The 21722-nt window shown below is 37.2% G+C and overlaps 2 protein-coding genes across 14 annotated transcripts in view; one reads left to right on the plus strand and one right to left on the minus strand.

The window, feature by feature from the left end:
• Positions 1–21722, plus strand: part of HECTD1 (HECT domain E3 ubiquitin protein ligase 1) — a 94537-nt gene that overhangs the window by 15589 nt on the left and 57226 nt on the right. For all 13 annotated transcript variants that reach the window (XM_059057198.2, XM_059057202.2, XM_059057200.2 and 10 more), the window contains 8 exons: positions 9102–9336; positions 12584–12811; positions 13822–14103; positions 14200–14470; positions 15224–15300; positions 15386–15484; positions 18964–19078; positions 19676–19850. In XM_059057198.2, coding sequence (XP_058913181.1) covers positions 9102–9336; positions 12584–12811; positions 13822–14103; positions 14200–14470; positions 15224–15300; positions 15386–15484; positions 18964–19078; positions 19676–19850 — 1482 coding nt within the window. The remainder of the gene's footprint in view (positions 1–9101; positions 9337–12583; positions 12812–13821; positions 14104–14199; positions 14471–15223; positions 15301–15385; positions 15485–18963; positions 19079–19675; positions 19851–21722) is intronic.
• On the minus strand, positions 12207–12464 carry LOC131752053 (translation machinery-associated protein 7-like; the record flags this gene model as incomplete). The annotated part of the gene is made up of 1 exon (XM_059056082.1): positions 12207–12464. A coding segment is annotated over one exon (258 nt), but the record flags the coding sequence as incomplete, so codon positions are not given.

Genomic DNA, 21722 nt, shown 5'->3' on the forward strand with positions numbered 1-21722 from the left:
GTAATTTCAAAGTGGAACTGCTATTGGTAGTGGACCTTGTGGTTTTTGAATGTTTTGAACTTTACAGTTGATTGCAGGAGAAACTAACTGAAGATAATGTTACAAGTTTTTATTCCTTGGAGGAATGAATGAGTAGGTTAGTGAATTTTGATTTTTTTTTAATAAATTTATTTACGTATTTATTTATTTATTTATTTTTTGGCTGCATTGGGTCTTCATTGCTGCACGTGGGGTTTCTTTAGTTGTGTCGAGCGGGGGCTGCTCTTCGTTTTGGTGTGCGGGCTTCTCATTGCAGTGGCTTCTCTTGTTGCGGAGCACAGGCTCTAGGCACGTGTGCTTCAGTAGTTGTGGCTTGCGGGCTCTGAGCACAGGCTCAGTAGTTGTGGTATACGGGCTTATCTGCTCCGCAGTGTGTGGGATCTTCCTGGACCAGGGCTCACACCCATGTCCCCTGCATTGGCAGGCAGACTCTCAACCACTGTTTCACCAGGGAAGTCCCTCGGAATGGAAATTTTAAAATAATGTTAATATATACCCAGTTTGGTAGTTTTATTTATTTATTTATTTTGTATCTGCCTTAAGTACATGTTCATACAGAAATAAAGTCTGTATTGGAAATACAGAAATAAAATATGAGTGTTGAATTTTGGGGTGGGGGGTTTATTTATGACTTTTGCTGTTCTAGTTAGAGATTTTGTATATTTGAAGTATTTGTCTGTGTATATGTATATGTATACATCTTTAGATTATTTTTGTTTTCTTGGTGGAGGTTTGAATATTCTGTTTCTTTTTTTTTTTTTTTTTTTTTGCGGGCCTCTCACTGTTGTGGCCTCTCCCACCGCGGAGCACAGGCTCCGGACGCCCAGGCTCAGCGGCCACGGCCCACGGGCCCAGCCGCCCAGCGGCATGTGGGATCCTCCCAGACCGGGGCACGAACCCGCGTCCCCTGCATCGGCAGGCGGACTCCCAATCACTGCGCCACCAGGGAAGCCCTATTCTGTTTCATTTTTAAAGTTTATTAACTTCTGTCACAGCCAGCCAAATTTTATGAAATAAACTTTTTTTTTTTTTTTTTTTGTTTGTTTGTTTTTTGTTTTTTTTTTTGGTGGTACGCAGGCCTCTCACTGTTGTGGCCTCTCCCTTTGCGGAGCACAGGCTCTGGACGCGCAGGCTCAGCGGCCATGGCTCACGGCCCAGCCGCTCCACGGCATGTGGGATCTTCCCAGACCGGGGCACGAACCCGTGTCCCCTGCATCCGCAGGCGGATTCCCAACCACTGCGCCACCAGGGAAGCCCATATGAAATAAACTTTTAAAAAAGTATTTATCAATTTAGCACAAATATAAAGGTAATATCATTTTTAGTGGCCTAGGAGTGGGGTAATAGGTACTCTAAAATGCTTCTAATGGGAGTATACAGTGGTATAGCCTCTTTAGAAGTCAGTTTGATAATATCTGTCAGACCAAAACATGTACTCACAGAAATATTTCTGAAGGGACTTCCCTGGTGGCGCAGTGGTTAAGAATCCGCTTGTCAATGCAGGGGACATGGGTTCAAGCCCTGGTCCAGGAAGATCCTCATGCTGCAGAGCAACTAATCCTGTGCACCACAACTACTGAGCTTGTGCTCTAGAGCCTGTGAGCCACAACTATTGAGCCCGTGTGCCACAACTACTGAAGCCCGCGCACCTAGAGCCCATGCTCTGCAACAAAGAGAAGCCACCACAATGAGAAGCCCATGCACCACAACAAAGAGTAGCCCCCACTCGCCGCAACTAGAGAAAGCCCACACACAGCAATGAAGACCCAATGCAGCCAAAAAAATAAAATAAAATAAAAATAAATAAATAAAAGAAATACTCAGAATCTTTCCTTCATAAATACTGATACAGATATGCAAAGATATACTTCCAATATTGTTCACTGCAGGACTGCTTCAAGTAGTAAAAGAACTGGAAACCATCTAAATGGTTAACAGTGTATGGCTACTCATTATATTGGCTATTATGTAGACATTAGAAAGGTTGAACTAGACCTATTCATATTAATGTGGGAAGGTGGTCACAACATATTGATTAAAGAAACGAGGAAATTATAGGATGGTATTTGTAGTGTGATCCTACTTGTAAGTAACGAAAGTTTGATGACCAGGCACTGGAATCATCTGATGACTTGTTCTCTCACATGCACTTGAATACTGGCTTTTAGTTGCATTTGTTAGAACATCTACTGGCCTTGTGACATGGCTAATTGGGCTCCCTTACAGCATGGTAGTTGTGTTCTAAGAGCAAGAGTCCTAAGAGAATCCAGTAGAATTGACTTACTGTTAGAAGTTACAAAGTGATAACTTTCACTGTAATCATAAACCTGCCTGGGAACATAGACCCTCTCAGTAGAAAGAGTATCAAAGTCACCTTGTAAAAAAGAATTTGTGGATATGTGGGATGGGAAATAATGTGGATATTGTTGGAAAATACAATCTGCCACAGTATATAATTCTTCAAGCCTCCATCCTTTGCATATACTATTCTCCTTAGAAGACAGGAGCTTGTCTGCTTGGCAAACTTCTACCCTATGGTTTATGGAGCACCTTTTATGTGCTAAACACTATATTTTATATACTTTATCCCAAGTTCTTGAAATAACTCTTCAAGGCAGAGAATACCTTGATTTAACTCAAACTTCTTCCTTCTTTTGTGAGGTCTTCCTTTCCCCAAATCCCCTGAGCTGAGCTTTCCCTCTCAGACCTTTTTTTTTTAAATTGAAGTATAGTTGATATGCAATATTACATAAGGTATAAGTGTACAACATAGGGATTCACAATTTTAAAGGTTATACTCAATTTATAGTTACTATAAAATATTGGCTATATTCCCTGTGCTGTACAGTATAGCCTTGTAGCTTATTTATGTTACACATCATAGTCTGTACCTCTTAATCCTCTATCCCTATCTTGCCCCTTCCCCCTTCCTTCTCCCAACTGGTAACTACTAATTTGTTCTCTATATCTGTGAGTCTCTTTCTTTTTTGTTAGATTTACTAGTTTGTTTTACTTTTTAGATTCCACGTATGAGTGGTATAATACAGTATTTGTGTTTCTCTGACTTATTTCACTTAACATAATACCCTGCAAGTCCATCCATGTTATTGCAAATGGCAAAATTTCATTCTTTTCTTATGGTGAGTAGTATTCCATTGTGTGTGTGTGTGTGTGTGTGTGTGTGTGTATGTGTGTGTGTGTGTGTGTGTGTGTGTATTACATGTTCTTAATCCTTTCTTCTGTTGATGGACACTTCAGTTGCTTCCATATCTTGGCAGTTGTAAATAATGCTGCTGTGAACATTGGGGCACATGTATCTTTTCAAATTACTTTTTTGCTTTTGTTTTGCATATATACCCAGGTGTGGAAATTGCTGGGTTACATGGTAGTTCTATTTTTAGATTTTTGAGAAACCTTTATACTGTTTTCCACAGTGACTGCACCAATTTACATTCCTACCAACAATGTTCAAGGGTCCCCTTTTCTCCACATCCTCACCAACATTTGTTATTTGTGTTCTTTTCATGATAGCCATTCTGACAGGTGTGAGATGGTATCTCATTGTGGTTGATTAGCATTTCTCTGATGATTAATGATGTTGAGCATCTTGTCATGTGACTGTTGACCATCTACATGTTCTCTTTGGAAAAATGTCTATTCAGTTCTTCTGCCCATATTTTTAATCAGGTTGGGTATTTTTGTTTGTTTTTTTAAAATTTTTTATTTAATTATTTTTGGCTGCGTTGGGTCTTCATTGCTGCCCATGGGCTTTCTCTAATTGTGGCGAGCAGGGGCTTCTCTTGCTGTGGGGCACGTACTCTAGGTGTGCAGTCTTCAGTAGCTGCAGCATGCAGGCTTCATTAGTGTGGCTCTCTGGCTCTAGAGCGCAGGCTCAGTAGTTGTGGCACTCGGGCTTAGTTACTCCGAGGCATGTGGAATCTTCCCCGACCAGGATCGAATCCATGTCCCCTACATTAGCAGATGGATTCTTAACCACTATGCCACCAGGGAAGTCCCAATCAGGTTGGTTTTCATTTGGATGTTGAGTTGTATGAGCTGTTTATATATTTTGGATATTAAACTCCCCCACCAAACTTTTAATGAAACTACTTCTTTCAGGTTTTTATTACAGCGCTTTTGTTATATTTATTTTTACTTACTTAACTTATATTTCTTTCTATTAAACTGTATTTTTTGAAACTGGGATTATTTTCATGTCTTCATTTATCAAATATTTGAGTGTCCGCTAGATAACAAGTACTGGACTTGGTTGTAGAAGAACAGAGATAGATAAGGAACAGACCTTGCTATCAAGTAGCTCATGTTTTCATGGATGAGACAGATAAATGGGAAAATATAGTTTGACAGATGCTTCTGATAGATGGGTTTCACTGAATGTTCTGAAACCACCCAAGAGGAGCATAACTGAGAATGTGTGGTGAGGTTTGTCTAAGGCAGGCAGAATTCCTAGAGGAGGTACTCTCTGACCTGAGTGTTCCTAACATTTTTAAAATTTAATTTTAAAAGTTTCCTTGAAAAAAGAATACAAGTGAAAAAGAGGAGAAGGGGATAAATGTTTCTTGCAGAGGGAACCTGTTCAAGGCCACGAGGATCTGGAAAGTCTAGTGAGAGATTCTAGTTGGAATTCAATTAAGATATTAAACAGATTTAGGAAGTAGAACCATCAAGATTAGGTGTTGATTTTTGTATTTTAGAAACAGGAGTTTGGAAGAATTTTATGATTTTTACTTGAGTGACTGGTTGGATGACAGGTTAGAGAATAAATAGTATGGGTTTTGGTAGGGAAACTTTGTTTTAGTTTTGGCAGGTTGTGTTTGATGGTTCCTGAAACATCTCTAGGTATGACAGATGAGTAAAGGAGGCAGTTGGCTCTGTAATTCTGGGCTTCAAGAGAGCAGTTTAGACTAGAGTCTAGATTTGGTGTTTTGCTTTCTATGGGAAATGAGAGATAAAAATGGATTCACTTTTTTTGTGTTGTGGGAAGGTGTGAGGCAGGGGAAGGAGACCTGATGGGGGTTGGGCTAGGATGAAGGCATGTGTGTGGAGGGGTAGAGACATATTAGTGAGGGGTTGGGCTTGGGGGTGGAGAGGCAGATCAGTAGGGGAGCTGATGGAATTCTTTTTTGTTTGGTTTCTCTTTCCATAAGCAAAAAAGTTCTTATTTTTTCTTGGTATCATTCATTCAACAAATAAAACTTGAGTATCTTCCCATATGCAGAGAACCCTGTTGGGTGCGGTGTGAAATACATCTCTGTTCCTGAGGAGCTTACAGATTTTTAGGAGAGAGTTACAGTGGACAACAAAAAATGAAATGTAAATATAAATTGTCAAAGTAAATTAAGACAAAAAACAGGAGTCCTGTTTTGAGTAGTTAGGAAAGGTAAGCCTGAAGCTGAGGAGGTAACATTTAGGCTGACAGAAGGATGACAAAGAACCGGCCATGGGAAGAGTTGGGGGAAAAGCATTTTAGGCAGAGGGGTCAGCACACACATTAGCATCTTTATGTGTCTTTATCTTTCTGTCAGTCTGTTGAAAACCATGAGTTCATACCAATGCCCCCAGTTCCAATCTAACACCACAAGGTTCATTCTCGTTTTCTCTTTTCTATGTTTCCAACTCCAGTCCAGTGAGATATCTGGCTCCCATTATCCTCAGTATATTTATTAATTTGATCATTTCCCTTGTCTGTATCAGTTGCCCATTATGGGGGCATTCCCCTGCATAGATGCCCTCTTTATGTTGCTCATGCTCCTATACCGTATTCCAGACTGATCTCCTTCTCCCTCGAGAAATACTTTCCTCAACACTAGTGCTAAACCTGTCTCTTATGTGGATGTCTAAGTGGCTATTTCAGTAGTTCAGACAAGAGTTTGAAGTTAGCTTAGATTACGTTTGTAAAAGAAGATGTGGAGAGAAGTGGACAGATTTACGATATATTTTAGAGGGAAAATAGGTGGGATTTAACTAATGGATTGGATGTGTAATGTGAGGAAAATGGAGGGGGAAACTGAGGATGATTCTCAGGTTTCTGGGTTTCTGGATGGTTGTGATATTTACAAAGGCAGTGGTTTGGAGGTGGAGGCACATTTGTTTTGAATATGCTCATTTTACCATGCCTGTGATAATTCTAAATGGAGATAGTGATAGTGATTTAGTTGGTCTGGGGTAGAGATAACATTTTGGGAGTTTTCATGGTATGTGGATGAGATTTATATGAACATATAGTGTATGAACAAAGGGAATAGATGAGATGAGCTAGAGAAGAGAAAGGAGTTTAGGACTGAGGCTAGAATGGAAAACTAAGGGAGTCACTAAGCCAAGAGAAAATTGAAGAAAAGGTGTGAGATACTTGTTGCAGACACAGGAAGAAATGTAGCAGACTTATTGGGCATTGTGTTTATTTAATATTGGTGATCACATATTTATAATGAGTTTTCTTGATTATGTAAATTAGTTTTTTAGTTAATCTCTGTTGACACGGATACAGACCTGGGGAAGTTGTGGCTGTGGCTGTAGCTCAGGGCGAAGGGCAAGGAACGCAAGGGTCTTGTTCCTAGAAGATAGGCAAGTGCTTCCTGAATAGCCATGAAGCTCAAGTTGAATTTAAAGGCCCAGTTGAAGTATCTATCAACACAGGGTTTCTTTGGAAATGATTCTAGGAAATTGTTACTAACTAACAAGTGAAAAGACAGTTTTAAGGTCTTATAAATGTTTATATCACAGTGACTGTCTTAAAGCAGGTTATCCAGCAAAGTATGTTAAGCAACAACACTTGTTAGTAATTTGTTTTAGTTGCAATATGAACTTTCAAGTAATATAACTATAGTTCTTTCAGTTATTCTGTACTTTTCAGGATTCATTAATTTCTAAGTATTGACATGTTTTTCTCTACTTTTTTTGCTCAATTTATAGTTAATTTGTATTGTTGAGATTTTTGTAAATTGCTTTGGTTCTAAATTGAAAAATTAGTGAATATGCCTAAAATACCTTCTCATGGTTTAAAAAGTAACTCAAGAGCTAGAAAAACAAAAATTTTTTCCTGTCTAATAGCCAAAAGTTACAACAGATGTTTTGTACCATACCTTTAAAAAGTTCACAAAGCAGGTTTTCATTATACCTGACATAAAATAAGCTCTTTTAAAATATGTATGCAGGATATTTTTATTTTTCTCTTAGAAATATAATTGATCACAGTTAACAGCTGAGAACCTATGTTTAGAACTCCTTTCTGTGTGGTTTTTTTTTTTTTTTAATTGGCCCCTGAGCCATACTTGTTCAGGAGATTCGTCACATTTGAGGGAACACAGCAGGGATCATAGTTATTCCCCAAATAAGCAGATACCACATTTCCCCATGAATTATAGATAGTTATACTGAACAGTTCTCTTAAATTTTGTGTTTTGATGTCCAGTTTTTGTACTGTGTAAGATAGATGGATATTTTCTTATTTTTAATATAAATCATGGTAGATCCATTCTTGTCATTTGATGTGAGGACTGTCAACTTCAGAATTTTATTCTTTTTTCAAAAGCTACTGTTTTCTAAGGCAAAAAACATTATTTTTAAGAGTGTGTTGTTCCTCAGTAGTATTAACACTTTTACAATCTTATCTCTTTGGTTTACTACATATGCCGATGTAGAGAACAGCAAAAATGCTTTAAGATTCTGTTATGCTAGTCAGTCTTCTGATCTTACCTGAGAACTATCAGACTATCTCCATAACCTAATCTTAAAGCATTTCCACCTCAGAAAAATTACTAGTGACTATGTGACCTAGGTGGCCAGTGATGCTGGCTAATAAAACCACCTGTGTTTAATCAGTGACTGGTCAGTCACTGAATGCAAGAGGTCTTCTAAAATCTGTGATAATATTCCTGCTGCTGGACCCCTTAAGTGAACATCATTCAAGCAGATAATAAAGATTAGAGTTACTTTGACATTCATACGTTACAGATATTTTTTAAAAGCTACTAAAGATATGTGCACACTAAAAATTGGAGGAAAATAATTCCACCGAAACGTTGAGAGTCCAGCAAGCCCTCTGTATTCCTCCACGTATCCACTGTATCTGTACCATTTAATATAAGGAACTTGAGCATCCACAGATTTTGGTATCCACAGGGGGCCCTGAAATCTTTCCTCCTTGAACACTGAGGGATGACTATAGTGCCTTTTGTGTTATCTGTAGCTCATTTGAAATTTAGTCTGTGCAGATAAGTTAAAGTATTTGATGGCATATAACTGAGATCTCTACTAAATTAAATTATGGTCTTTTATAATTTAAGTGTTGATAAAATATTGATTAAAAAATGCAAAATGTTCTTTTGATAAAACTGTCATGCAGGTTTATATAGCAGGTATTAGCTATTCATAGGAGGGAAGGGGAGCTAACGTTAATTAGTTTAATATGGTGCCAAGGTACTGAGCTAAGTGTTTAATATATATAATTTCATTTAATCTTCATAACATCCATATAAAGTAGATATTGTTTAGATACTATCTTTGCTTTACAAATCAGGACCAGAAATGCTACATAGCTGTTGTTCTATGTATTATTCTGGTCTGCTAAACCCCAAATCAGCATTTGTTCTCATACAACATGACTTGAACAATGTCCCTGGCATTCAGGAGCTCTTAATGTAGATAAGGAAATAAAATGATACGTTAAACAGTGTGGGAACTGTTTTTATGCAGCTTTAGGAACATGAAAGTACCACCTGACTGTTTGGGGATGTTAGGGAAGGTTTTACAGAGTTGATGTTTGAGCTGAGTATTGAATAGCAATTTTTTTTGAACATGGTTTCATGTTAATTCTGCTACTTTAAACTGTTTACAACTTTATATTTTCAACAATGATGAAATTAGCCTGTGATTATTATTATGGAAGCAAAAGCAATATGAGAAATATTACCTAATATATATGCAGAAGCAGTATTGCGCATGGTGTATTATGATATAGTTTTTATTATCTGTTACTTCGGTGACTTTTTGATGTTAAGAATTTAGTGATCCTAGTTGAAATATGATTTCTTTCACTACAGATGTCCTCCTCGTACTTTCTTACCAGCCCTCTGCAAAATTTTTCTTGACGAAAGTGCTCCAGACAATGTGCTAGAGGTGACAGCCCGTGCCATAACATACTACCTGGACGTATCTGCAGAATGCACCCGAAGGATTGTTGGGGTAGATGGAGCTATAAAAGCACTTTGCAATCGTTTGGTTGTAGTCGAACTTAACAACAGGACAAGCAGAGACTTAGCTGAACAATGTGTAAAGGTAAGTCTTAATTATTTATTGGCCCATTTGAAGATCACTTAGAGAGTAAAAAATATATTTTGCAAAAAAAAAAAATTCTTTTCGTGGTTGAAAACAATGGAAGTCACAGCCCTTATGTACCAAAGGAGATCCCATATGGCTTAGGAAAAGAAATCTTATCTTTGAAGGAAAATTGTAGGTCACTGATAATGCTTTTCTCTGTTGCCTCAGTGCTCTTCGGTTTCTGGTAGCCACTAACACTTTGAGATAGGTTATTTCTGTTCTTATCCAAAATGATTTTCTATGCATGCGATAACAACAGGAACCATGACAGCTAAAACTGACCACCAGTGCCAGGCATTATCCTAAACACTTTACATGTATTAACTCTCATTTAATCTTCATGACAACTCTGTATGAGGTAGGTGCTGCTAATATCACTTCTGTTTTATAGGTGAAAAAAAATGTAAGCCTACCAAGATTAAGTAACTTGCTTGGGGTGATGCAAGCAGTTAATGGCAGAGAGCCAAGATTCAAAGATTAGGAATTTGAAGATCAGGAAGTCTGGTTCTAGGGCCCGTGAATTTAATTGTTTTGCTGTATTCCTGTTAGAGTTAGCGGTTTTGTTTTATTACTGATGGGACTAATTATAAACTTCATGTTACTCTAAAAGCATCAGTACTGATGAGTAGTTTATTGGAAGTACTTAGTGAACACATTTAGATTTTATGTGATTCTCTTTTTTGATTCCTGTTTCATTCTTTTTATGATTCTTGCTGCTCTAGGTCAGCAATTTTCAAACTTTTTGTCTCAGGATCCCTTTACAAGTCTTAAATTATTGAGGACCCGCAAAGAGCTTTTGTTTATGAAGGTTTTATTTATATTTACCATATTAGATATTAAAACTGAGAATTTAAAAATATTTATTCATTTATCATAAAGTAACAAACTCATTATGTGTTAACATACATTTTTAATGAAAATCACTATATCCTGAACAAAGAGAGAATTAGTGAGAAGAGTAACGTTAAGTCTCGTTTGAAATGTGTGGTTTAATAGAAGACAGCTAGATCCTAATATCTGCTTCTGCATTCAGCCTGTTGCTATATCATACTTCATGTAACTTTTAGAAAATGCTGCCTTACGTTCCTGAGAGAATAGGAAGGAAAAAGACAATTAACTGTTATAGTATTATTATTTAAAAAGTTATAACTTCAAGGACCCCTGAAAATGTCTTCCCCATGCTTTGAGAGTTGTTTTTGTAGGTGTTAATATCTTGACTTTCTGCCTCTGTGTTTATAGATTTATTTCTGTCTATGGCCTCAGAGGAAGAGGTATTTGTTTTTCTGTTCAGAGCTTTTCCGCTTTTTATTCTCTTGATCATATCACTTCATTTTTCTTCCAAGACTGGGGTTTTACGCCATTGCATTTATTCTCTGACCTATATTTTCAAACTCTTTTTTGTCTGTTAACACCCTACTCTCCCTTTCTCTGTTTCCTTTGCAGATTATTCTTATTTAATTCATTCTTCAGTGATAGTATTTCCTAAGGTCCTGTTTTTAGCTTCTTAAATCTGTATAAACTTTGCCTAGACAGTCTCATCTGTGAGCATCAGTACCATTCATATATAAATATATGCCCTTCACATCTTTATCTCTAGAACTGACCTCTCTCTTGAGTTCTAGACTCCATATTCAAAGGCCTGTTGGACATATTCAACTGGATGTTTGAATTCATTGTCTTTTATTACAGATAAACTCCTCTCTTAATAAGTGACATCAACTTGTAGCCAGTTACTCAAGACAGAAACCTGTGCTTTATCTTTTATTTCCTTTTTTCCACTCCACACATGTAATTAATGATCAAGTACTTTTCTGGTTTATTTCCTCCTGTTTGTCCCTGCTGTTATTGCCTTAGTTAAGCCCTCATCCTTTCATGAATATTAATGCTTGAATTTTTGCATTTGCCTCTACACTCTCCCTGTACCCTGCTTCCCACAGATATTAACTGGAAATCTGATCATATTATTTCCTGCTTAAAACATTTTTCTTGCTTACAGAATAAAGTCTAAATTTCTGGTATGCCTGTAAGACCTGTGGACCCTGTTAACTGTTTAGTTCTACCTGAATGCATTAAACGTCAATATAATTTAGAAAATAAAAGTGATTTTTAATGTCTTAATATTCATAGAGTAAGTGTGAGGATGATAAATAATGTAATAGCTGAAATTTATTGAATTTTTTTTTTAATGTCTAGGAACTTTATAAACTTTTGCTGAATTACTTGTAGTTCTTAGCTTGCCATGCACGTTTCACTACCTAAACCTATGCTGTCCAATATGGTAGCTATATGTGGCTACTGAACACTTCAGATGTGGCTACCCCAAATTAAGGTGTGTTATAAGTATAAAATATACATGGGATTTTGAAGACTTATTACATAAAAAATACCAATAATTTTTATATTGATTACATGTTAAAATAATGACACCTTGGATATATTGGGCTAAATAAAATATGTTAAAATTAATTTCTTCTGTTTTGCTTCACTTTTTTTTAACAAAAGTTTATTCTATTTTTGTTTTTTAATATTTATTTATTTATTTTTATTTGGTTGCACCAGGTCTTAGTTTCAGCAGGTGGGCTGCTTAGTTGTGGCTCACTGGCTCCTTAGTTGTGGCATGTGAACTCTTAGTTGCAGCATGCATGTGGGATCTAGTTCCCTGACCAGGGATCGAACCCGGGCCCCCTGCATTGGGAGTGCAGAGTCTTAACCACCGTGCGCCACCAGGGAAGTCCTGAAAAGTTTATTCTTAAAGGTACAACAGGCTCCAAGTCAACACTTCATTCTAGCTGTAGGTAGCAGCATGTTATGTCAGGGAATCCAGAAGTTTAAACGAGAATGGAATTAAGGATCACCATTGCCTCAGGCACAAGGAACAGTTTTTTGCCAGATTGCTTAATTCCACCTGTGGCCAGGGTTCCCTCCCCCATTGCCTTTGCTTTTAGCTCCTTGAGTTTCTTCTGCAGCTCTTTCTGTTTCTGCTTGAATGCCTTATCTTCCTTGGCCACCTTCTTGGGCTGCTTCAGGGACTGCTTCTTGCCATCTTCACAGCCAGACACAGCTTCTGCCCCCACTTTCTCAGACCCTGCCCTTTTTAAAATGTGGCTCCTAATCAATTTGGAGGGTGTATTATGTTTTCTGTCATTTTAGAAAATTAAAATTGGACTTACTGTATTCTTTTGTGAATTTTGTTTTACTGTTGTAGGTGTTAGAACTGATATGCACTCGTGAGTCAGGAGCAGTCTTCGAGGCTGGTGGTTTGAATTGTGTGCTTACCTTCATTCGTGACAGTGGACACCTGGTTCATAAAGACACCTTGCACTCTGCCATGGCTGTGGTATCAAGACTCTGTGGCAAAATGGAACCTCAAGATTCTTCTTTAGAAATTTGTGTAGAATCTCTGTCTAGTTTATTAAAACATGAAGATCATCAGGTAACTACATCGCTCTTGTGTACTTTGTTTTCAAAACGTGATTTTATAGCATCCACTAGTTATAACCACAATATCCAGTGGACTCTTGAACAGGGTGGGGGTTAGGGGTGCCGACCCTCCACACGGTTGGAAATCTGCACATAACTTTACAGTCGGCCATCCCTATCTGGGGTCCTGCAGCTGTGGATTCAACCAACTGTGGATCGTGTAGTTCTGTAGTGTGAATTTAGTGGGAAAAAAAAATCCACATGTAAGTGGGCCCATGCAGTTCAAACCTTGTTGTTTAAGGTTCAACCTTAGTGCAATTTGAATTTTTTGCTTGATGAGCTAGAGATAATTTCATCTTCTCTTTCTCTCATCTTATATCTCTATGGTAATCTCTTTTTGTTTTGGCAGTGGTACATTTTAAATTATAAAAGTGGTATGTGTTTATTCTTAAAATTTAAACATTTTAGAAGTATATAATTTTTAAAGCTGCACTTATACCCAGTGTAATTTGTTGGCTCAGCACAGTTTTGTTGGCTTAAAAGGGTAGTTTTCATTGAAGTATAATAACAGTATTTAAAATTTTATATGTGTAAACTTTTGTTATATTAGCATCTTTAGAAAATAAAACTTTACTTTTAATGCTTTTTTACCATTTAGATGTTAATTATTTTCAGTTGCTGTCCGTCGATTATCTTGGCAAAGTTGTACATAATAATAGTAAATATTTGTTGAGCTTTTACTGTTCCTCTAGGTTCTTTACGTATATCATTTCATTTGAGCTCAGACAGTGAATTATAAGTACTGTTACTATTCCCATTTTACAGATAAGGGAACTGACGCCTTGAACAGTTAAGTAACATCTTTAGGTTATACAGTTATCAGAATGTGGAGCCAGGATTCAAACCTAGACAGATTGTATGCTTTGCTACAATTGCCTTTCTTAATAGTCTCAGTATTGAAATAAACAGTACTGGTCCTTTTTAGGTGAATTTTATCCATATGTATATCCTTTACGTCATTAGGTTTCAGATGGAGCTCTGCGATGTTTTGCATCACTAGCTGACCGATTTACCCGTCGTGGTGTTGACCCAGCTCCATTAGCCAAGCACGGGTTAACTGAGGAGTTGTTGTCTAGAATGGCTGCTGCTGGTGGTACTGTATCAGGGCCATCGTCGGCTTGCAAACCAGGTCGCAGCACCACAGGAGCGCCTTCCACAGCTGCAGATTCCAAATTGAGTAACCAGGTGTCAACAATTGTAAGTCTGCTCTCAACACTTTGCAGAGGCTCTCCAGTAGTAACACACGTAAGAGTGTTTTTGAATCTTATTTAATCTTTCAGAAGAAGTATTTTGGTGTAGTGCAAGTATTCTAAAACTTTTTTTCTCCCATTCTCTTTTTAGGATCTCCTGAGGTCAGAGCTTCCAGATTCAATTGAAAGTGCATTGCAGGGTGATGAAAGATGTGTGCTTGATACCATGCGTTTGGTTGACCTTCTCTTGGTGCTATTATTTGAAGGACGAAAGGCTTTGCCGAAGTCTAGTGCTGGATCCACAGGCAGAATCCCAGGACTCCGGAGATTGGATAGTTCTGGGGAGCGCTCACATCGGCAGCTTATAGACTGTATTCGAAGTAAAGATACCGATGCACTCATAGATGCAATTGACACAGGAGGTTGGAAAATATTTTTTAAAATATAAAAAGAAAACTGTGAGATAAGGAATTATATAGGCAACTTCTAGTTTCTAGATTTTTAATTTTTTTTTAATTTTTAGCAGTTGTGCCAGAAAATAGAATGGCCAACGTATTCTATATCCTCTCCTCTCCCCATGTATATAATTTATCAGGCTGGTGCATGGTAAGATCTGAGTAAATGCTTGTTGAATAAGTAAATGAAATTAACCTGTCTATTTCCAGGAGATCATACCAATTCTAAGGTTAAGTGGAGATTGAATTTAGGGCTGTTGTTTTCTCAAGATTAATGGAAACTGACACAAGTGAATTATCATTATTATCATTATATATAGTAAATTTTTTTTTAGACTGCTTCATGAGGTGATCGGCAAATATAAGTTGGTGAAAAATGCTTCTGTGTCATCAGACTTTTGTTTTCTTTTGATTATAGATGTGGTTTAGTTTCTTTTCCTCAGTTATGGTGTGAGGAAACTAATACTCTTGAGTTTTATTGTATGTTTTTTTTTGGTTTCTTATTTTATGTTTATTGTTAAGAAAAATTTTAGAATACTTTTTCTTAGCAGAATTTACATTTGGTGATTATTTATTACTTTATAGTTGACCTGAATGTTTAAAATTGGCTGTGTATTTAGTGATTATTAATAACAATCTTTAAATGGTTCCCACTTTAGAAAAGTTCATTATTATTTGTTGACTTTTAAAAAGATTTATTTTTTTCCTTCAAATTTCCAGCTTTTGAAGTAAATTTTATGGATGATGTGGGTCAGACTCTATTAAACTGGGCCTCTGCTTTTGGAACTCAGGAAATGGTAAGCTAATAAATAAAAGCTAATGTTTTAAATCAAACATAGCAATATTAATAAGGCAACTTTATGATTCTCCATCATTTTACAGGTAGAATTTCTTTGTGAAAGAGGTGCTGATGTTAATAGAGGTCAAAGGTCATCATCATTACATTATGCTGCATGTTTTGGAAGACCTCAAGTAGCAAAGGTAAAATCCAGGTTTTTAAATTATTAATTTAATATTTAACATTTACATGGTTCTGAAATTAGAATGAAATGAAAACTTTTATTCTGATAAGCTGTGCTTCCGTGCTATCTCCATTTGCTCCATTTCCCTATCCCCACTACAGGTAAGCGTTTTTGATTGGTTTTTTTGGTTTATCTTTTCATTGTTTCTTAATACAGATGCAAGCAAGAATAAATATGTATGCTTATTTTCTCCTTATACAAAATGTAACGTATACACTGATTTATACTTTGCTTTTTTCATCTAATAATACACATTTTTCATTTAATAATACACATTGAGACTTCTCCCTATTAGTATATAGAGAGTTTTTGTACATCTGTATACTTACCATGTGTGAATGTACTGCAGATTTATTCAGCCAGTCATCTATTGCTGAAAACTTGTTTTTTTCCTGATTTCTTACTCTTGGTAATGAATAAGTTTATACATGTTTCTCTTATTTCTATTTATCAATATAGCAAATATTTTATTTGCCGAAGAACATAATATCTTTGACTCTTAGATTAGCAAAGGACTTTGGAGAGTTCTTTTTTTTTTTCCTATTTCCATTTTGTTATATTTGTTCCTTTGTTTGTCTTTTAGATTCTTTATATAAATGAAATCATACAGTATTTGTCTTTCTCTGTTCAACTTATTTCATTTAGCATAATACCCTCTAGGTCCATGCGTGTTGTCGCAAATGGCAAGATTTCATTCTCTTTTATGGCTGAGTAATATTTCACTGTGTATATATATATATTTATATATACACCACATATTCTTTATCCATTCCTCTATCGTTGGGCATTTAGGTTGCTTTCATATCTTGGCTGTTGTAAATAATGCTGCAATGAACATAGGAGTATACATATCTTTTCCAATTAGTGTTTTCATTTTCTTTGGATAAATATCCAGGAGTGGAATTGGGTCATATGATAGTGTTTTGTTTTGTTTTGTTTTGTTTTTAATATTTGTTTATTTGGCTGCATCGGGTCTTAGTTGCGGCATGTAGTCTTTCACCACAGGGTGCAGAGTCTTTCTAGTTGTGGAGTGTGGGCTCCAGAACGCATGGGCTCTGTACTTGCAGCATGCGGGCTCAGTAGTTGCGGCACATGGGCTTAGTTGTCCCGCGGCATGTGGGATCTTAGTTCCCCAACCAGGGATCAAACCTGCATCCCCTGCATTGGAAGGCAGATTCGTAACCACTGGACCACAGGTAGTTCTATTTTTAATTTTTTGAGGATTCTCCATACATCATTACTGTAGAGGTTTTTTTGTACAGTTAGGAGAAATTGAAGTCCAGAAAGGTCAAATGATAAGAGTTGAACCAAATATATGATCTAGGTCTCAAGAATCTTCATATTGTGAAGGAATTTGTCATAATATATTTGCTAAGAAGTCAGGCACACCTGGATTCAAGTCTCAACTCATTAACAAAAAGGCTGTCTGGCCTTGGACCAGTTTCTTAAATTTGACTTATAGTTTTATTAATAAAGTGTATATACACTCCTAGTATTTTATTGATTGATTTTTGACTGCGCTGCGCAGCATTTGGGATCTTAGTTCCCACAGGGAACGAACCTGTGCCCCTTGCAGTGGAAGTGCAGAGTCTAAACCATTGGTCTACCAGGGAAGTTCCTGCTAGCATGCTTATTGTGATAATTAGGAAAAAATACATGAAAAGCACTTAGTATAGTAGCTGGCACATTGTATGTAGATGCTTAAATGGTAGCTACTACTATTGTCACAGTATTGCTAGTATTGTCTTTATACTGTAAGAAGATTTTTGTTAACAACTTAGCTTTCTAGGTGGTCTCTTCAAGCTCAAATTCTGTCAGTTTGAATTGGATAATTTTTAGAGAATGATGTTCCTAAGGGTGGTAAAAATTTTTATTAAGCCAATTTTTTTTTTTTCAAACCGTTACTGTTTTGCAGTTATGGGTAGCTGAGTGGGAGAAGGAGCCAAATGAATTGATCTAACCTTAACCTATCTTGATTATATATCAGCCTGCAATGAGCTGTAGCTGCCATTACTAATAATGATATAATAGTGCTCACCAAGCACTTATTTTGTGCCAGCCAGGGTCTTAAGCATTTAACATGTTTTATCATTCTTCACAGGTTTGTTTCTTAATTGATTCTAAGATATTACGCACCCCCCCATACACATTTTAACATCTTTTAACTAGGAAAGTCTTATAATTGCTGTTGGCCAGATAGAAATTGCAGAATAGTTATTATTACCTGTCAGTTCAGTACAAATTGTGAAATGGATTTTAATAACTTGAGTGAAAAATCCTTTCTGATAGAAGAGCACACTCAGTAATGCTGTATAACTAAACTCTTTATGGTACAGATGATAGCATTGTGTGTAGAAACACAAATATTGATGACTTCAGATCAAAAAGAAATTATGAACAGTTGTGCTCAGAATGTGAAGTTACAGAGATATCTTATTATATTTCATTTATTTTTTAAAATTATGTTTGTCCAAGTAATACATGAAAAAAAAATCTAAGTTTATAAAAGTTCTTTCAATAAGTTAAAAAAAATCCAAGCAATAGGAAAGCATTGTTGCAAAATTAATTGGCATTGTTTTTTCTTTCTCAGTAGTACTTAATTATAATCTATGTCAGATAATATCAGATTATAGTAAGTATCTGTGGCATCCTAGATTTGATGAAATACTGAGTTATTCTGATTCAAACTCCAGCAGTTTGGAATTTTTAGCCAGTACTGCATACTTTTCTGATGAATGTATATACTCACTTATTTGTCAGATATATTGTGTTATAATGAAGTTCAAAAAGCTGCAGCTCTGAGGCTGATAGGAAAAATGTGAGGTGTGTTCTCTGTTCAAAAGAGCTTACAGTCTGCTGGGGAGAGAGTCCAGTGTCCATTAAAAATTGGTGAACTTCCCTGGCAGTCCAGTGGTTAAGACTCCAGGCTTCCATTGCAGGGAGCGCAGGTTTGATCCCTGGTTGGGGAACTAAGATCCCACATGACGCACGGTGGCCAAAAAAAAAAAATGGTGAACAGTGCAAATTAGTATTTAAGACCTAAATTTGGTAGTTCATTCTCGAAGAATCAATTTAACTTGGTAATTGGCAGTATACACGAAATGATGAAGATGATTACCACACCACAAACTGAATATTAGTACCTCTGTTAAAGTAAGGAAATTGACTAGAGCAGATGACAGGTTCAGATGTGAATGTACTTAATTTGAGATGTTAATAAATAACCAAGTGTCATTAATCTATAATTTTTCAAGATATAAATAAACCACTTTTAAGGTGTTGTATGCAAAGGCAGAGATTTGGATTGGTACCTGCTTGATTAATTCTGTAAGTCTGCAGTCTGAAGTATGTCAGTGCAATCTAAAGGTTGCAGAATTGGATATTGAAGAAATAAGGTGTTAATTATTTATATCCACATTAAATGCTTTTCTTTTCTAGACTCTCTTACGGCATGGTGCAAATCCAGATCTGAGAGATGAAGATGGGAAAACTCCATTAGATAAAGCTCGAGAAAGGGGCCATAGTGAAGTAGTAGCTATTCTTCAGTCTCCAGGTGAGTGGTAATATCTTTCCTTTTAAGCCATCTGCTATTACTTTTCAGCTTCGCTTCCATAGAAGTAGCTTTCTGTAGACATGTTAACATTATATAAAGAAATCATTTCTGTGAAATCAAATAATTACATAGACACACACACACACACACACACACACAAACTTATATTTGATAAACATTTAACAGTGTACTATTCTGTGTTCTTTGAGACTGTGGCTGCATGATTCCAAAAAGGCCAAGTCACAAGTTTAAGGGGTGTGTGAATGTCATAAAGAATGGTTGGTTATTGCATAGACAAAGTACTTTGACCAAATTTTAAAGTTTTCACAGAGTAGATGAATGCAGAGTCTCTGTGAAATATTTTATGGAATCAAGTGGGGTATCCAAAATTAACTCCTTAAGTTGTGATTCAGCTTCTTGGAGGTACTAATGTTCTTTAGTAGTTTTACAAACGCCTTTGGTAGATACAACATCCTAATTTGTTTGACTATTGTTAATTAGGGTAATTATAGTTGATTTTATGGTACATTTTAATATTTTTTCATTGAAATAAAAATTTTCCAGAAAAGTATTTTATTGAACAATATTTGTCTGTAGGTGATTGGATGTGTCCAGTTAATAAAGGAGATGATAAGAAAAAGAAAGATACAAACAAAGATGAAGAAGAATGTAATGAGCCGAAAGGAGATCCAGAAATGGCACCCATATACTTGAAAAGGTTACTGCCAGTATTTGCACAAACATTTCAGCAGACTATGCTGCCTTCTATAAGGTAGTTATCCGTACTATTTGTATTTACTAGTTAAAATATGCTAATTATATACCTTTATTTATCTCACTTTTCCAGAAGGATGTAAGGTTTATTTTAATATTGAAAAGGTATGGTAAGAATAAAAATTAGATTGGAGAGTTAAGTCTTTCCTTCTGATGATCTGACTTAAGAGAAGGAGTTTAGAAAACTAGACTAACACAGTTTTTGTAGCTCTCTGAATATATCAATTCTAGAGAAATTTTTATAAGTACAGCAAACATTTATTGAGCTTTATGGAGGCCTTTTTGATAGAGTCAGTGTAAGCTGCCCACTGGAGGAGTTCCCAGAGAATTAAGACTTGGCCCTGTTCATGTGCCCTTGCAAGCTGGTGAGGAAGACGTGAATAACAATACAGAGTGGTAAGTAGTAGATTAGACATATATTCCCTAGGGATATAGATGGTTTAACAACTAATTGGCTGGGCAAATTGGAGATTTTATGCAGAAATGAGATTTAAATTGGGGTTTAAAGGATACTTGGAAGTTTTCTAGGCAGATGGATTTAGAAGGATCAGTGTGCAACAGCGTGTGCAAAGGCATGGAGGTATGAGTCAATTCATCCTGGTGCAGGTCCTGGCGGCTCTCCCTCTATAGTGTGTCCAAAGTCTGCCATTTCTATCCATCTATTGCTAATACTCTGGTCCAAGGTGCAATAGTCTGTAGTTTGGCTACTATAGTTGCCTCTAAAGTAGTCTTTCTCCTCGTCTTCTATCTTGTCCCTCTACAATCTGTTCCTACATGTTATGCTGTATTATTTTTTTTTTTTTTTTTTAAATAAATTTATTTATTTTTGGCTGTGTTGGTTCTTTGTTGCTGCGTGCGGCTTTCTCTAGTTGCGGCGAGTGGAGGCTACTCTTCGTTGTGGTGCGCAGGCTTCTCATTACGGTGGCTTCTCTTGTTGTGGAGCACGGGGTCTAGGCGCGTGGGCCTCGGCAGTTGTGGCACGCGAGCTCAGTACTTGTGGCTCTCAGGCTGTAGAGCGCAGTCTCAGTAGTTGTGGCACATGGGCTTAGTTGTTCCACGGCATGTGGGATCTTCCCAGACCAGGGATCAAACCTGCATCCCCTGCATTGGCAGGTGGATTCCTAACCACTGCGCCACGAGGGAAGTCCCCCCCTTTTTTTAAAAAAAATAATTAATTAATTTACTTTGGCTGCACTGGGTCTTTGTTGCTGCACGCAGGCTTTCTCTAGTTGTGGCAAGCGGGGCTGCTCTTCGTTGTGGTGCATGGGTTTCTCATTGTGGTGGCTTCCTTCGTTGCGGAGCACGGGCTCTAGGTGCGGGGGCTTCAGTAGTTGTGGCATGCGGGCTCGGTAGTTGTGGCTCGTGGGCTCTAGAGCGCAGGCTCAGTAGTTGTGGCATGGGCTTAATTGCTCCGCGGCATGTGGGATCTTCCCAGATCAGGGCTTCAGCCTGTGTCCCCTGCATCAGCAGGCAGATTCTTAAGCACCTTACCACTAGGGAAGTCCCCTGAATTAGTTTTTTTTTTTTTTTCCTGTATGCGGGCCTCTCACTGTTGTGGCCTCTCCCGTTGAGCAGCACAGGCTCCGGAAGCACAGGCTCAGCGGCCATGGCTTATGGGCCCAGCCGCTCCGCGGCATGTGGGATCTTCTCGGACTGGGGCACGAACCCGTGTCCCCTGCATCGGCAGGCGGACTCTTAACCACTGCACCACCAGGGAAGCCCTGAATTAGTTTTTAAATCATAATTACATCACATCATCTTCTGACTTAAACCCTCCAGTAGCTTCTAATTGGCCTTAACTAAAACCTAACTTCTTAACACTCAGGCTTGGAAGGTCTTGTATAAGTCCCACCCAGGTCTCTCACCTCAT

This window comes from Kogia breviceps, chromosome 3 (assembly GCF_026419965.1).
Source record: "Kogia breviceps isolate mKogBre1 chromosome 3, mKogBre1 haplotype 1, whole genome shotgun sequence".
Taxonomy (NCBI): Eukaryota; Metazoa; Chordata; class Mammalia; order Artiodactyla; family Physeteridae; genus Kogia; species Kogia breviceps.